Source organism: Lissotriton helveticus, chromosome 2_2, assembly GCF_964261635.1.
Source record: "Lissotriton helveticus chromosome 2_2, aLisHel1.1, whole genome shotgun sequence".
NCBI lineage: Eukaryota > Metazoa > Chordata > Amphibia > Caudata > Salamandridae > Lissotriton > Lissotriton helveticus.
Window position 1 is genome coordinate 107,373,866 of NC_136060.1, and position 16,911 is coordinate 107,390,776.

The 16,911-nt window shown below is 42.9% G+C and overlaps 1 protein-coding gene across 1 annotated transcript in view; it reads right to left on the minus strand.

Annotated features, from left to right (window-relative positions):
- Window positions 1–16,911, minus strand: part of PAICS (phosphoribosylaminoimidazole carboxylase and phosphoribosylaminoimidazolesuccinocarboxamide synthase) — a 321,486-nt gene that overhangs the window by 129,169 nt on the left and 175,406 nt on the right. Inside the window, exons 9-10 of the mRNA XM_078678871.1 lie at window positions 10,268–10,339; window positions 3,308–3,403 (exon numbers count right to left, since the gene is read on the minus strand). Coding sequence (XP_078534997.1) covers window positions 3,308–3,403; window positions 10,268–10,339 — 168 coding nt within the window. The remainder of the gene's footprint in view (window positions 1–3,307; window positions 3,404–10,267; window positions 10,340–16,911) is intronic.

A 16,911-nucleotide genomic window follows, 5' to 3' on the forward strand; every position in this document is an offset into this window, starting at 1 on the left:
GACTCAAACAACTTGTTGACACCCCCACCCACCTTGCCGGACACACGCTCGACCCTATCTTCACCTCCAGCAAGCACATCTCCTTCGATCACACTACAGCTCTCCATTGGACGGACCATAGCTGCGTTCACTTCAACTACAAAAAGACCATGACCCACAACCCCCAACAACCTATTCCCCGAAGAAATTGGAACAAAATCACCACCGACCAGCTCTTCACATCGCTTCACCTAAACCCTCCTGCCAAATCATCGAACCCAAACCAAGCAGCCACCAACCTCACACAATGGATCACCCTCAGCGCCGACGAACTAGCACCCTTGAAAAGTCACCAAATCAAGCAAGGTAGCAAAAAAGCCCCCTGGTTCAACGATGACCTTAAGAAATCCAAGAAACTCTGCCGCACCCTCGAGAAAGCATGGAGAAAAAACCCAACCACTGACAACCTGGCCACCTTCAAGAACGCCACCCCCAAACACCACCAACTTATCCGATCCACCAAGAAATCAGCACTCAAAGATCGACTTGACAACAACACCCAAAACAGCAAGGAACTATTCATCATCGTAAAAGAATTTACCAACCCCACCGCCGGCACCAACGACATCACTCACTCCCAAGACCTCTGCGACTCTTTATCCTCATTCTTCCACAACAAAATCGCCGGCATACACAACAGCTTTGAAAACCAGTCCGAAGACCAGTCAACACCGCCCACACCCGAACCAAAACAGCACTCTAACAACCTTTGCGCCTGGAACCCAATCACTGCTGAAGACACCATCCGCCTGATGAACTCCATCCACTCAGGATCGCCAACCGACCCATGCCCCCACCACATCTTCAACAAAGCAGACTCCATCATCACCCCCCACCTCCGCGATGTCATTAACTGTTTCTTCAACTCCGCCACCTTCCCGGAAATCTGGAAACATGCCGAACTCAGCGCCCTTCTGAAGAAACCCACAGCAGACCCCTCTGAATTTAAGAACTACCGCCCCATCTCGCTCCTCCCATTCCCTGCCAAAGTCATCGAGAAAGCCGTCAACAATCAGCTCGCCGCCTTCCTTGAAACCAACAAATCCCTCGACCCCTCACAGTTCGGCTTCCGAGCCAAACACAGCACCGAAACTGCCCTCATCGCAGCTACAGACGACATCCGTACGCTACTGGACAACGGAGAAACAGCTGCCCTCATCCTACTTGACCTCTCCGCCGCCTTCGACACAGTCTGCCACAACACCCTTACACAACGCCTCAGCAACGTCGGAATACAAGGAAAAGCTTTGGACTGGATCATCTCATTCCTCGCCGGGAGAATCCAGATAGTCCGCCTCCCCCCATTCAAATCAGAGGCCACCGAAGTCATCTGCGTCGTACCACAAGGATCATCACTCAGTCTCACCCTCTTCAACGTTTATATGAGTCCCCTCGCATCCATCGCGCGACAACACAACCTCAACATCATCTCCTACGCTGACGACACCCAGCTGATCCTCTCCCTCACCAAAGACCCAAACACCGCCAAAACCAACCTACACGAAGGAATGAAAGAAGTAGCCGAATGGATGAAGAACAGCCGTCTAAAATTAAACTCGGACAAAACGGAAGTCCTCATCTTAGGATCATCCCCCTCTGCCTGGGACGACTCATGGTGGCCACCGTCCTTGGGTACAGCACCCATACCTACTGATCACGCACGTAACCTGGGCTTCATCCTGGACTCCTCCCTCTCGATGACCAGACAAGTCAACGCCGTCTCATCATCATGCTTCAACATCCTACGCATGCTCAAAAAAATCTTCCGTTGGATCCCCACCGAAACAAGAAAGACAGTCACCCACGCACTGGTCACAAGCCGAATGGATTATGGAAATACCCTTTACGCCGGAACCACAGCCAAACTACAGAAAAAACTCCAACGCATCCAAAACGCCTCAGCCAGACTCATACTGGACATCCCCCGTCAAGCTCACATTTCCGGTGACCTGAAAGACCTCCACTGGCTCCCCTTCAACAAAAGAATAACGTTCCATCTCCTCACCCACGCACACAAGGCCCTCTACGACCTAGGACCCGAATGCCTCAACACACGACTGTCCTTCTACACCCCCACCCGCCAACTACGATCGTCCAATCAAGCCCTCGCTGCAATTCCGCGCATCCATAGATCCACCATGGGAGGAAGATCCTTCTCCTACTTAGCGGCCAAAACCTGGAATTCTCTCCCCACCCACCTCCGCCTTACACAGAACCACCTCTCCTTCAGAAAGCAGCTAAAAACCTGGCTATTCGATAAGTAAATCACCCTCCTTCCCTCCGCCTTAAGACCCTCTGGGTGAGTAGTGCGCTATACAAATTTCTGAACTTGAACTTAATAACCTTGGGAATCTGGGTATGGTCAAAGTAACATAGAAATAGTAATTCCTTTGGTATATCACTATGCACCGGTGTAGTATACATTGCTAAATTGAATCATAAATTCATAAACACTCTATCCTCAATGTTCTTCTCTTTGCCCTTTCTATTGTTTTCATAGTTCAGATAATCCAATGTAATTGACTTACAAATTCGAATTTAATTGCTTTATTCATTCTGCAATATAACACAGTAGAATCTTTACAAGTCTATCATTGTTCATCCAGTTGTTATAATACACACATTTACAAAAACTTCCTCTAAATAACCCCGCTGAAACAATTGTTTTCATGTTACGTATCTGTCCACAGCAAATCATGACATAGGCATGCTTATTTCAGGTAAATAATGTTGACTTTTGTATTGCTAAAACACCATGAGAGCCAAACTGGAATAAGCAAACAGAACTCCTGGTTTGTGTTTCCCTCTCATTATAGTTCACTAGCAGAGTATAGCTTTGTTCAAAAACAAGCATGTGACCTAATATTGATGAAACCAAAACAATAAGAAGCTTAGGGTGCTGCACTCCACAAAACATGCAAACAAGATAAAAGACACTCAGAGGTTCACAAACCAAATGCCTTTTAGCGATTTTATAACAGCATATTAATTTTACACCATACATCAAACTGCACAGTGTTGTCTTGTTGGCTATTATTAACTTCGTAAGTCTCGAGTAAAGAGTTAGATTTGAAAGGACCAGGGACCTAAAAAATAATACTGGACAGCAGGCCAGTCCCATTAAATTAAAATGTTATTACTTTGCCACAGATGTTGCTTTCTCTAATACATTTTGAAGAAAGTATTTAGAATCAAAAATGCCTATTAAGAACACATCCATACACACCTAAGCACATTCAGATGTCACATAAACAGATTAAATCCTTACCACATTCAGAAGCTTTCCTTTTGACACAAGGCAAGTCTGTTTCATCCTCTAAGGTAATGTGGCTTTCCCCATTACAGCTCCTGGAGGTCGAATGCTCTAAAAGGAAAATTGATTTAATTTAGAGTAAGGGAACAAGTAAAATTATGCACTGAGCAAGAGCAAATTCATTTCAAACCCATTTCTTCGATTGCTCATGCATTCTTGAAATGAATAACTATTTGATGTGCACATTGCAATATCATTTGACTCTGACACCACTTTGTATGTCAAATCATATTGCCCTATTGTACAATGTTCCCAGGTTTGGTCTTCAGTTGTGGTCTTTGTTAATGAAAAATCGGGGAAAGTAAATGTGGAGTGGCTATCAATGAATTAAAATACATCTTAAGCAAATATCCTCAAAAAGAATGTAGATGACAAACACAAATACACTTTTGCATGGCAACATTTTTTGTATAGATGATGAATTGTCACTGAAAATTCAAGTAAATCATGTGGCGAAAATCTTCTTCTGGCATCTGAAAATGCTGCGATCTTTATTTCTTTAAATTAAGTAAGCAAGCGTATTACATTGCCATTATCATTGCCTGACTTCCCTCTAGGCCTGGCTATAGTAATGCTATTTTTCATGCTGTACTAGATACTCTAATTAATCAATTACAGCTGTTTCAAAATGCAGCAACCAGATTAAACTTAATCGCCCAAATCTTAAAAAGAACACATTTCTCTCCTAATTTAGCCCAACTGTATTGGCTTCTAGTTAATGCTCGTGCGTTGTTTAAAGCTTTGACAATTGTGCACAGAGCAATCTTTGAACACATACCAGATCTCTTGGTACATAAACTCTCCAATTTAATCTCCTGCAAAAAATGTGCGATCCTCTCAGGCCTGTCTTCTAACTGTCCCGAGAACAGATCTATGTAAATCTGATGACAGAGACTTCAGTCGCTGCAGCAAAAGCTTGGAACTCCCTCCTCTTCGCTCTTCATGCAGCTTCATATTTTATTTCTTTCAAGAAGGCATTTATATATTTGAACTTTAGTCGCTTTCATAAACAGTCAATATAAAGATGAGCTTACTAGTACCATGATATTTCAGCCACCAAGTGCTCCAAAACATATTTTCCACAGACCATGGTTCCTAGTTCAGTAGAACAGACCAGTCAAAGACAATTGGAGATTCCCCAGTAGAGTGAAATTACTTTTCCGGTCAAGGAGGGCGGCACATATGCACTGCAAAAACAGTAATCAAAGACCGGAAAGAGAGTCAATGCCCAAAGTCTGAGGACAGCATTGCCCTGATTGATGTCCCAATGTCGCTCATGGACTCATATATATATATATCTGTTTCCAAATTCCAGTGGGCAGACGCGTTTCCCCCATCATTGATTCCTAAATCATTGATAGATATTATCTAATTTTCTAAACCAGTGGGGAGTCTTTTTGTCGTGTTCTCATTGCGTTACCGTGCGTGTGTTGCACAAACGCTTTACACATTGCCTCTTAAGTTAAGAATGTCTGCTCTGTGCCAAGCTACCAGAGGGTGAGCGAAGGTTAATTGAAGATGTGTATCTAGCTTACCCTGACTAAAATTGCTGTCCCTACTTGGACAGGGTGCAGACTGTGCCAACTAGAGACCACATTTCTAACATCACATTTTTAATGGTAAATGTAAATTGGGGGCTATGTGTCAGATTTGAAAACTCTGCAGCTATGCACACCTTTTAGCATACATTTATTGGCCACTTACGAAGTGTTAAATCTGGCTTTTTACTTGCAACACATAATTTAATTTACTTGTAAACCGTAGTCTTAAGCCTATAGAGCAATGTGACATCAACCCTTGCTAGATGTTGTTCCACATGCATATGGAAAAAACATCTCCCACAGGCTTACATCTGAACTTTGAAATTTGTGCTGCTAGCACAACCTGTATAACCAGTTCAGCTGACTTATCAAAAGATCCAATATGCCAATATAATTACACATTCATTTTTCAGTTTTAAGGAAGATGGATTTGCTAAACGAAGCTCTACGCGTGCATATGAGGTTCCACCAGCACATATGAGGCTCGAACCAGATATATGATTGGACACCATAGCTTATGAGACTGCATTTGGCATATAAGAATACACCTATATTAAATAATCAATAACTAAACAATACACTAGACTATTCAACCTTCAGAGAACACTAGCCAAAATGACTTAATTCTAAAAATTGCAAAATGTAACCAAACACAATCTCTTTGATTCAGGTGAACTGTTACACAGAACCATACAGGATAACCAGATTCAGATTGTGCCAATTGCAATAAGCTCTATACAAAGTTGCCCAAACAGTCACACGCACCTAGAACTAGCAGATGGTGTCACACGCACCTTATCTTTTTACTGGGCTCTCACGGAAGACACACCGTACCCCGTGTAATGTAAGGGAGAAGTGGAACACAAATTCTGCAAAGCTGATGGGCAGGACATGTTAGCAAGGTCAATCAGCTCTCTTCATCAACAATGCACACATGGGTATCTTCATCACAATCATCATCCGATTCTTCAGTCTCATCCACAGAGCCCACGAGTCTGGATAGTGTGTCAGCTACCCCATTTTCGACACCAGGTATGTACCTTATGTCAAAATCAAATTCTTGTAAGGCAACTACCCATTTCTGTAATCCTGCTGGAGACAGAATCGATCCCTTTTTTCTGTAAATATCTCACACAGGGGCTTGTGATCAGTCCTAACAATTAATTTTGTTCCCTATAATAACTTTTTGAATTTCTTTATGGCCTAGAATACAGCCAAGGCCTCATGCTCGATGACCGAGTGTCGTGACTCAGCATCTTTCAACCCACGTGAAGCAAACATGATAGTCAACAAGACTTCATCACTCTGCTGTTGGAGTACTGCTCCTAAACCCTTAAGACTAGCATCTGTGGTGATAAAAGATACTTTAAGGGGATCAAAACTCTTAAGGCATGGAGCTGAATTGAGTTTCTGTTTTATTATTTTGAATTCATGTTCACAAGCATCATTCCATACGAACTCAACCCATTTTTTGAGTAGAAGTCTCATGTTGGCACTTTGTACCGCAAAATTCTCTATGAATATTCTATCATGCCAAGGAATTTCATAAACTCTTCTATTGAACTTGGTGCACACATGCCAGTGATGGTATCTACTAAGTCAGATTTAGGTAAGAGTCCATCACCTGAGATAGTGTGACACAAATAACTAATGGGAGAGACACCAAACTGACACTTCTCAGCTTTAATGCTCACATTTGCCTTATTCAGCTTCTCCAGTACCTCGCAAAGGCGATGACCATGTTGTTCCTCATCCTTACCAAAAACGAGAATGTCATCCTGGTAGACACATACTCCCTTGCAACCCTTAACCTTAAGGACTTTTTCCATAACCCATTGGAAAACAGATGCCGCCGACACAAGGCCAAACAGCATCCTCACAAATCTGAAAGTCCCAAAAGGCGATAAAAATGCTGTAAGATCTCTCGAGGCCTCATCCAGCTGTATTTGATGGTATGCCGAAGTGAGATCAATGGTGCTGAACACTTTAACACCTTCCAGCAAAACTAACAGCCTGGAAATATTGGGTAGTGGATAATGATCTACTATAACACTTTTATTAAGTTGTCTCAAATCAACACAGAGACAAAGACTTCCATTAGATTTGCGAGCTGCGACAACTGGGGCCAGCCACTCAGTACTCTCCACTTCCTCTATTATACCTCCTTCCTTAAGTTTTTGTAATTCTTTTTCCATTTCCTCCCTGATGGCTAAGGGTACATTTCTTACTTTGAAACATGAAGGCTGAGCACCAGCACGCAAACGTATTTCAAGTTTGAAAATTTTCAGACATCCAAGTCCTTCCCTGAAAACGTTAGGAAACCTGTGTTTTATGTGATCTATAGTGACAGTACTGAGGGAAGAGGAGTGTTGAACCATTTTAACTCTATCTTTAAGAAAAATGGGATTACTACTACTTAGGGTCAAGCATTACCTCTAAATTTCCTTGGTGAAACCAGCTTATTATGCTGTCTCCCCTCTTAGAAACGTATATTTTGCCAGATACATAACGTTGCTTATACTCAATGAGCCCAGTGAAATAACCTCGCAGAGGTATAGGCTCCTCACCATATGCTAGAGGCTTAATGTCAGGTTTGTACAAAGTAATTCTGTTAGCAAGTTTGTTGAGAAAGAAAGATTTGAAGATTATTGTAATTTTGGCACCAGAGTCGAAAAGGACTTTGGTAGGTTCTCCTTCTACAAGAATAGTATCAACCAGACATGTTTTGGACTTATCCCCAAATCATAAATTTGAACAACAATTTGTCCACAAACGAAATCTTCTTCTGAAACATCTTCAGCATCAACACATTTCACCTTTGCGGAGGATATTGCTCTTGATTTACACACACTAGCAAAATGCCCCCTTCTTTTGCATTTGGAACATACAGTTTTCAACGCAGGACACCTCTTATCATGGCTAAATGCTTATCGCACCTGTAACACTTTCTGATGATGAACTTACTTTTTACTTCCCCTCCTTCTACTTTCCCTACAGGTTTCTTAACATCAGCCTTAATTACTTGTACAACAGGTTTCTTATCCTTCTTGATAATTTCAACACACTACAAAGAGTGCTCAACTCTCTTTGCCACATGTAGCACTTCATCGAGAGATGGCTCATCACGCATCCATAATTCCCCTCTAACTCTCTCAATATTACATCCAACCATAAATTGATCCCTAATTCTCTCATCAAGAAGATGGGTAAATCTGCAAGAGGATGCTAGTTTTCTCAGGTGAGTAACATAAGTCTCGAAATGCAAATTTCAAATTCATCAAGATCCTGAGACTCAGTGTCATTTAACTCAGGGAGGTGATCATAGACCCCTGGGCCCTCAGACCTCAACAGTGTAGCTGTGCAGCACTGAGTGATGTACCACGAACCCTTGCATAACGTTCAAAGACCTTCTTCCATTTTTACCACCTTACGTGAGGCTCCCCGGGTGACACTAAGAAGAAAGGAGGACCTGTGACATTTTGCATAATGTAGAAGAAGAAAATTGGAGCAACACTTAAGAATAAATAAATGAGACAGTTAGTGATATAGAAAGTGAGCAAGATACTAAATTATCATTAAACAAACATGTAGAGAAACATAGTCATATTAAAAACCCTGAAATTGTCCAAACTTAAAACTGATGACCTTTTCACATTAGCTGTGCTCACCAGTGTGAATGATGAGTATTAAAAGCAATGCGCTGTGCCCATCAGTGTGAAGCATGAATGACCCAGAATCATTCAGCTGTGCCCACCAGCATGAAGCATGAATGACACAGAATCATTCCTCTCCCTTAAAATGATGAGGTTTTCACAACTTGCTGTGCTCACCAGCGTGAATGACGACCATGTAAAAAGGACATTTAATAATAAGCTGTGGCAATCCGCGTGAAGCATGAATGACACAGAAGCATTCCATTCTGTTTAAAATGAACAAAAGTAATCCATATTATGTGTGCGCATCACAGAGAAGAAGCGCAAGAAACCAGGATGTCATAGTGCAGTAAATAATGCTTGAAGTGCGCTTTGCTAGGTAACCAACTTGAAGAGAAGAATAAAAGCCAAATACAAGATGGCCGCCTGGGGCAATGCCAGGTCAAATCGCGATGACATCACTCCTCGGCAATCCACTTCAGGAAGAGAGAGGCATGAGATGTCACGGAGCGCAGAGCGGAAGTTGAGAGTAAACAACAATCAGCACTCCCACGAGGTCCGGAAGAAGAGTCCAGAGCATACAGGTAAACACGCGAGAGCAGGGAGTGCGAGTTTCAAAATGTAAGATGCAATATGCAAGCTCTGCCTAAACCGTTGCACTTCACACGCCAACACAGAGCACAGTACAGAAGTGAGCTAGATGTCTCACACACACAAGTGAGCAAAACGTCCCCGCAACCCGGGTGAGACGTGCAGGCTTGGTGCCAGACGTGGAGAAATGAACAATGTCTCTGCAACACAGTGTCGCATGCAAAGCAGATCCGGGGCGAAGAAACAGCTCTCACAATTAAGTGACATGAATATCTAGATAGATGAAAATCACATATAGTGAAGAAATAATATCGAAGCAAGAAAATTTCCTCATAAGATGTGTGACGTGGGAGGAGAATGAGGTTGTAAAACCCTTCTTAATAGTAATATAAAAAGACAGTACCTTGTAGTGGGAAGCTAAAGAGCTTCAAAATGAATTAAATATACTTGTAGATGAAGGATCTTGTTGGGATCTTCTTGCCAAGTTATGAGCTGCCGACTACGCCAGTTAGGATCCTGACATCCAGAGAGAAGGATCACGCAAGGCAGATTTGAAGATATAAGTTGTAGGTTTATTGTATAAGAAGAAGATCCCATCCAGGCAGGACAACAGGTCAGTCAGCTCTCCAGTTACATTTCAAATGGTAAGATTCCAACTCATAGTAAGCAAGCTGCAACAAGAGCATTGACATACGTTCCCTAGTAACCATGACTTCAATAGACTTCAATAGAGATGTCAAAGGTGCAAGCAGATGCCACAACAGCTTTCTTTGTTCTGTTAGTTCTTTACTTCCCTGTAACCTCCTGTGATATCACTAGCGGCAAAGACCATAATATTAAACTTCTGCCAATTTCCACTGGGTTAAAGTTCTTATAATTTCACTTCATGTGGCTTTTTTCTAAATGGACCTCCATGATTGAGGACCAAACAGGGCAGCAGGATTGCAGTAGAGAGAAACTGAAGATCATGATACTCTGAGCAGCCAACCAACAGAAACATCTATTACAAGATGGCATATTAGAAGCAGACATGCAAATCACCCCGCTTTTCCTTCTTTGTACAGACAATTTCAGGAAAAAATATATAACAATCTATATACCCTCTGTTCTTGTGCTCATAAGCAGCTTACCTTTTTTGGGTATCCTTTTTGCTACTTGAGTACTAGAAGTATCCTCAGACGTTGTGCTTATAGAATCATCATCTGTCAAAAGACAAACTGTAATATTTCAACTCTGTTCTGCTTTTATCAGTTAAACATGTTTCATTGTGCCACAGTTAAGTTCAGAGCAGTCAGAAAGATACATTGAGGACTTCACACTCTACCAAATACCTGCAAGCCAGAACATCATATATTGTCCAGGACAGTGGTTCTTAACCTGTGGTCCAAAGACCCCAGGGGTCTTCAAGGCCTACGCAAGGGTACCGTGGCGGTTTACAAAAAATATATATATTTTAAAATGAATACATTAAAATTAATAAAGTATACACAATTAAAGAAGCAAAATTGAAAATGTGAAAACATTTTCTAGATTTGATTGTGCAGTAAACATAATGTTTCAATATTAGAGCATTTGTTAGGTATATATTTGATTTTGTATTTTTTGTGTATTGTTTTGGTGTTCAAATCATAGAAACTGCTACGGCAAGAGGTCCTGACTTACCAAAATGACTAGATTCACATAATGATTCATTGGGAGTACACAGAAGTCAAAAGATTAGGAACCACTGGTCTAGGAAAGCAACATATGATCTCTGTGCTGACAAATGTTTTTGATATTCACAGAAATCTGAATGTTCAAATTGTTATGTTATGTTAATCAATTTTTTTGAGCGCGCAGCTGCCCCAGCAAAGGGGCGTCCCGGCGCTATATCAAACAGGTAACACAACAGACAACAACTAGGAAATAAGCTGGCTTTTAATAGGGCAATGGGAAAAGATAGGTTTTAACTGCTTTCCTGAATGAAAAAAGATCTTCTAGAGATCGAATGTGGACAGGAACCGCGTTCCAAAGCTTGGAAGCCAGCACTGTAAACGATCGACCACCTAATCTACATTTTTGGAAACGTGGGACAAGAGCTAGTTTCTGACCTGCAGAGCGCAGACTGCGTGAAGGGATGTACAGAGTCAAAAGATGCTGGAGGATGGTGGGAGTCTCAGTAATAAGAATTTTGAACGCAAAACAAAGGGTCTTAAACTCTATGCGTCTAATTACTGGTAACCAATGCAGTTTAGAGATTGTACTGCGGGCTGAACAGAAGCGAGGTAGGCCCACCAGAACCCTGGCGGCCGCATTCTGTACCCGTTGGAGTCGCATAATCTCCGCCTGGTTGGCGCCTAAAAACAGCGAGCTAGCATAATCCAGCCTCGATAAAACACTAGCTTGGATCACCATCTGGCATGTGGGGGCATCGAAAAATTTGAGGATAGGCCTCAAACCCCGCAGGATGCCGAAGCACATGGATGCTACCTTCTTAGTATGACATGCGAAGGTTAGTTTAGAGTCTAGCCACACACCGAGGTTTTTTAGCTCGGTAACAGGTTTTGGGGGGGGACCCAATTCATTAGGCCACCAACTCGCACCCCACAGATCAGGGCGGTTCCCTATTACCATCACTTCGGTTTTGAGGGCGTTAAGCTGTAAACAATTGGCTGTAAGCCAACTGGCAAAAGCCCTCAAACCATCCGCGAAGTTAGATGCCAATGGATCAGGGTCCCCATTGAGGACCACCGCCAACTGGGTATCATCGGCGTATGATACCATTGTGAGACCCCAACTCTTCGCAACTACCGCCAAAGGTTGTACATATAAGTTGAAGAGAGTGGGGCTCAACGCCGATCCCTGCGGAACTCCTTGGGTGATGGCATGAGACTTAGATCTGAAAGGTGGAACCACTACCTGAAAGGATCTATTCGAGAGAAACGATTGGAACCAATCCAGCGCCTTGCCAGATATACCCGCCTCACCAAGCCTTTGAATAAGAATGGCATGGGATACAGTGTCGAAGGCGGCACTAAGGTCTAACAAGACCAGTGCCGCCGTTTGACCTGCATCTAGTACAGAGCGGAGATGTTCAACCATATAAAGGAGTGCCGTCTCTGTACTATGCCCAGATCTAAAACCATTCTGTGTAGGATCCAGTAGGTGTGCAGAGGTCAGATGTTTTGTTAGAATGTTGTTTACGTGAGCCTCTGTGATCTTTGTCACCCAAGGAAGGAGGGAGATAGGTCTATAACTCTCCGGTTTAAGCGGATCCAGACCAGGCTTTTTTATGATGGGCATGACACAGGCGGCCTTCCAGCTGGGTGGGACCACCCCGGTGGTAAGGGATTGATCCACAAGATGTCGAATAGGAGGAAGGATAACAGACGCAGAGTCCAAAAACTGGACTGGTCTCAGAGGGTCATCTGGTGAACCAGACTTAACCTTGGCCGCAAGGAGACTGAACTCCTGTTCTGAAGGTAAAAGGAACGAGGCCAAGCACTGTGAGGTACGAAGTGTAAAAGACGTACTGTCAGGATCGACTTTGGGAAAAGAGCGGTAGATAGCATTTACTTTTTCCACAAAGAAGCTGGCTAACGACTCACAGTGAGCAAGGGAGAAAATCTCCGTGCTAGGAAGTCTGTTCAATGTGAGCTCCTTCAAGACTTTAAAAACCAGTTTGGATGGATTGGAACTCGCCTGGAACTCCAAAGCATAATAGTCAGCTCGAGCCCGGCAGACAGCTCTGTGATACACCTTTACCTTAGCAAGATAACGCACCTTCAGATCACCATCATAGTTCTTCCTCCATGCTCTTTCGGCTCGACGGCAGATGGCTTTGGCCCTCCTAAGCGTCTCCGAATACCAGGGAGTAGGCTGAAAAGAACGGTTTCTACTCCAACTGGCCGGGATTAGTGCATCAAGCGCTTGAACGATCCAATCGCACAGGGCGTTATATCCCGTTGCGACGTCATCCGTAAGAACCAGAGGTGAAATGGCCATAAGACGATGGAAGTCCTCCAATTTGAGCTTTTTCCAGGGTCGCCTGAAAGTTGTTTTATCGGGCTTCCCTGTAGAACGTGTTGCCATTGTAACAAAAAGCTCAATGAGGTGATGGTCGCTCCAACCCATAGGTCTGGGGGGAGAGACTTCGGCCAGTTGAAATTAAACAGCATTACATTGATATGAAGGGGGTGACATAACACGTTGCGTGTTCATCACTCCCAAGTGACTGCAAGTTAAAAAAAACAGAAAATATAATGCTTGTGACAACTTTAGCAACTATTGATTGTTTAGCCAACAACACATTTCATTCATGGACGTCCAGGCCCATATGAGCACTGAAATCTAAATTGTCTTACGGATAAGTCCAAGGCTGACTGCAGGTATTGCACATGAGAAGGAACTACTTGACAACTAAGATTGTAGGACACATAATTTACTGCATTCCAACAAGCAGCACAGTAGAAACACCCCTAATGTTCCTTCTTTGCTGCCTAACACCCTTGTACTTAATATCAGAACTGACTAATCAAGAACTGGTCTCGAATTTCTTGGTGTTATCACACAGCACCAGCGACAATGTTCTCTTTTTTCATACCCATATCTTGAAGACTTGCCAGCTGGTCTCCAGACGCGTTGCCCGTTGATTAAAAAAACAGATTTTCTTGTGCTTGACGCTCATCACTTCAAACACTGCTTCTGGGCCACCTACCCAATATTATCCTAAACTAGAGAAACTGCTGATCAATAAGTGCTTAATTTGTAAAGGAATAAGTGCCAGTGCTCAAAGTTGTTCTCGGATGTCTAGTCTTCCAGCGCTCCAAGCACACCAATGTCAAACATCAGCTCTTGTGAAACCAGTTCCTCTCCATTTTGTCACCTCGGCAGACCTAAAACACAAAACCTCATTGGCTTTTCAGGTCACAGGAACCCATAAAAGAACTGAACAGTGCCATCTTCAGCACACACAACATACACTCTGTCACTCTAAGGTTATTTCCTGATGAATTACCTCACCCTACACTACAACTGATAGACATCTGCCATGAATGCGCCTATCTTTACCTCTGGTAAGCTCAAAGGCTTACTCCAATTAACACTTGCAATGGCATTAAAGTCATTCACAAACCACCTCAGAGACTCCAGAACAGCCCCCAGTCTGGCCCTTTGCAATGGATGAGAGGCCCCTCACACTGCGCACACACTGAAAGCAGACATCCCGGCCATCAATATCCATGTCTTCCACTTTTTGCCTCAAAACATTTCCTTCCTGGTCATCCACAGAGCTGACCATTGTAATGTCTAGAAGATATTCACGTGGTTTTTAAACAACTCTATGCAATGCTCGGGAGCCACAACATTACCATGCCCATATCTTTAGGCTCCACTACCAAAGGCAACTGCATAAACCTAATTGCATACATCCGCAGCAAAGGTCCCTTCAGCAAGGTTGTTAAATTGAAATTTGTTTCTCAGACCTCTTCTGGCCAACAACCTTCCAAACTTCCAGGCCAAAATGAGCTGAAAGAATACTACAACCACAAGTCAATCCACACAGAGGCTACCAAATCAGCAGCTCTTCTTCGCTTAGGCAAGTACACATTTGTAGTGCAGTTCTGAGCGCTGTGCTGTGGTCTTTGCTCTTAGCTTGAACATCCAGTTTGTGCTTTAATTTTCACCAAGTCAAGGTAGATACAATTTTAGGCAACCATGAAAACATAAAATTATTCTTTTAAAGTCTGGAAGCAGTAAAGTGAAGACACCAGAATTGGGAATACATGATCACCCGCTCTGGCCCTGTTTACTTTTAGAGTACTAGACTGACTTTCCAAAGCTGTTCTCAATAGCTTAGTGAAACTGGGCAGACTGAAACCATGACTCTTGCTGGTCCCAGGCAAAGAGAACCTTACACAGGGTTTTGAACTTACTTTGTATTTGTACTGGTATCAATTATGATAGCTGCAAGTCTGCTGAGAATTACATTGCATAGCCTATTCAGTAGTCCTGACGCAGTGTTCTACAAGCCCCCAATCATATTAACTCATGCCCAGATAACAAGCATTGGCAGCAGAAAAAAATCTGTATTTATTGTAAAGTATCTTTTGGTGGCAGAAAACCGGATATTTATTTTTAGAATTTTCAGGTGAAAGACACAAGAAGATATCATTACATTACACCTGTGCTGCTATCAACAATCATTCTTTGTTAATAATGGCCCATGAAACAACACCAGCCCTACCAACTATACCCCTAACTAAGCCAACCCACTTCACCTTCAAAAAATGAATTGTAATCATCAACTGCAAGAAGGCGTTATTCATCACCAGAAAAAGAACATGAATACGCCACAACATACAGCCCACCTGCCTCACCAACTGAGGCGTTCTTTAATACAAGGCTCACGCACATCCTAAATAGCAGGTCAATTTAAGTTGTTGAACAAGGAAAATTCCTCTAGAGCCACCTTCAATTTATGTACTTGCATTGCCTTACAGGTGACACTGACCAGGAAACACTTATTGTGCTCATGCTAGAGTGGTTTAACTAGATTTGTCTAAAGAAAGTTCAAGGAACGAATTCAAAAACACATCCTGCTATCCTTGTACGCTGCCAGTCCACCATAGAAAATATATAGTATAAAAATATTAATGACAGACACTGTTCCATCCCACGCCTAATAATTTAATGGAGTCCCACATCAAATTGGATACCACATGAACTAATTCCTTTCCATGCTCACCTTGATCACCTCTGGCATATGACCACAGTCATTTATTTTCTTCAGGATTTGCTTCTATTTTCCACTGTGATTCGTAGGAGAACTTGGACTCACATTTCACTGTTATGCTGACAATACGTCAATCTACTTCTGAGTCCGCTGACTATAGAAGGACTTCTCTAACTGAGGCAAGAAAGGTCATGCACACCAATGTAAAGACTGTTCTCCTTAAAGTTGCACAGGTCCACTGGTATATGAGCAATCCTAGACACCCTAAGGAGGAAAGTGTCTAGTTCTGTACCATAGAGACCCACCCATCATTAGTTCTGAACACTGGAGCCTCAACTAACCTTTCCTCTCTTAACTCCATTCATAGCACTACCATGGTTACAAGTAATGCATTGCCCACTTACTACCTTACTAGGTGCGGATCAAGTTTGGGTTATTGACATCTTCTCCAGCTTTGACAGAGGATCCAGAAATTAACATAAAAGAGGATGGCCTGAGGCACCTTACCACGAGGTGCCTCAGTCAACCATGGGGTCTCCCAGAGCCCGCTCCAGCTTCGAGAACTATCACCCACATACTGTGATCTGCAGAAAATGTTCCCTTCCCCTTACCTAGGGCACAAGGCTGGAGCCTGAATAGCAGCAATCACCAGCTTGTTGGTTTATGAAAAGGACTCAGTGACTACTAGAAAATTCTAACTCCCAAACTACTAGGAGGCGCCTCTGCAGATTTTCATCCAATAGTGTCCCAAAGCCATCCTCAATCACACAAAACCCCACCCCTGCATGTGCTGTGGACACACCTCCTATCACTACAGAATTATACTACCCCTCCCCCAAGGTACACAATCTATAGCAGCACCTGGAAAACTCACCATTACCCGACAGGCAAGCAAGTAGATATCGAAACAATCTCACATATTCTCCTGCAGGGAAGAGGTCTCTGCTGATTGAGGGAGGCTCTCTCAAGTTAATTAATCCATAAGGTATATGAAGGCGGGGCTTAAAAAGAGTCTTTTTAACTAGAAAAAGACCCTGGCTAACCACTAGTAATGTATTCCAT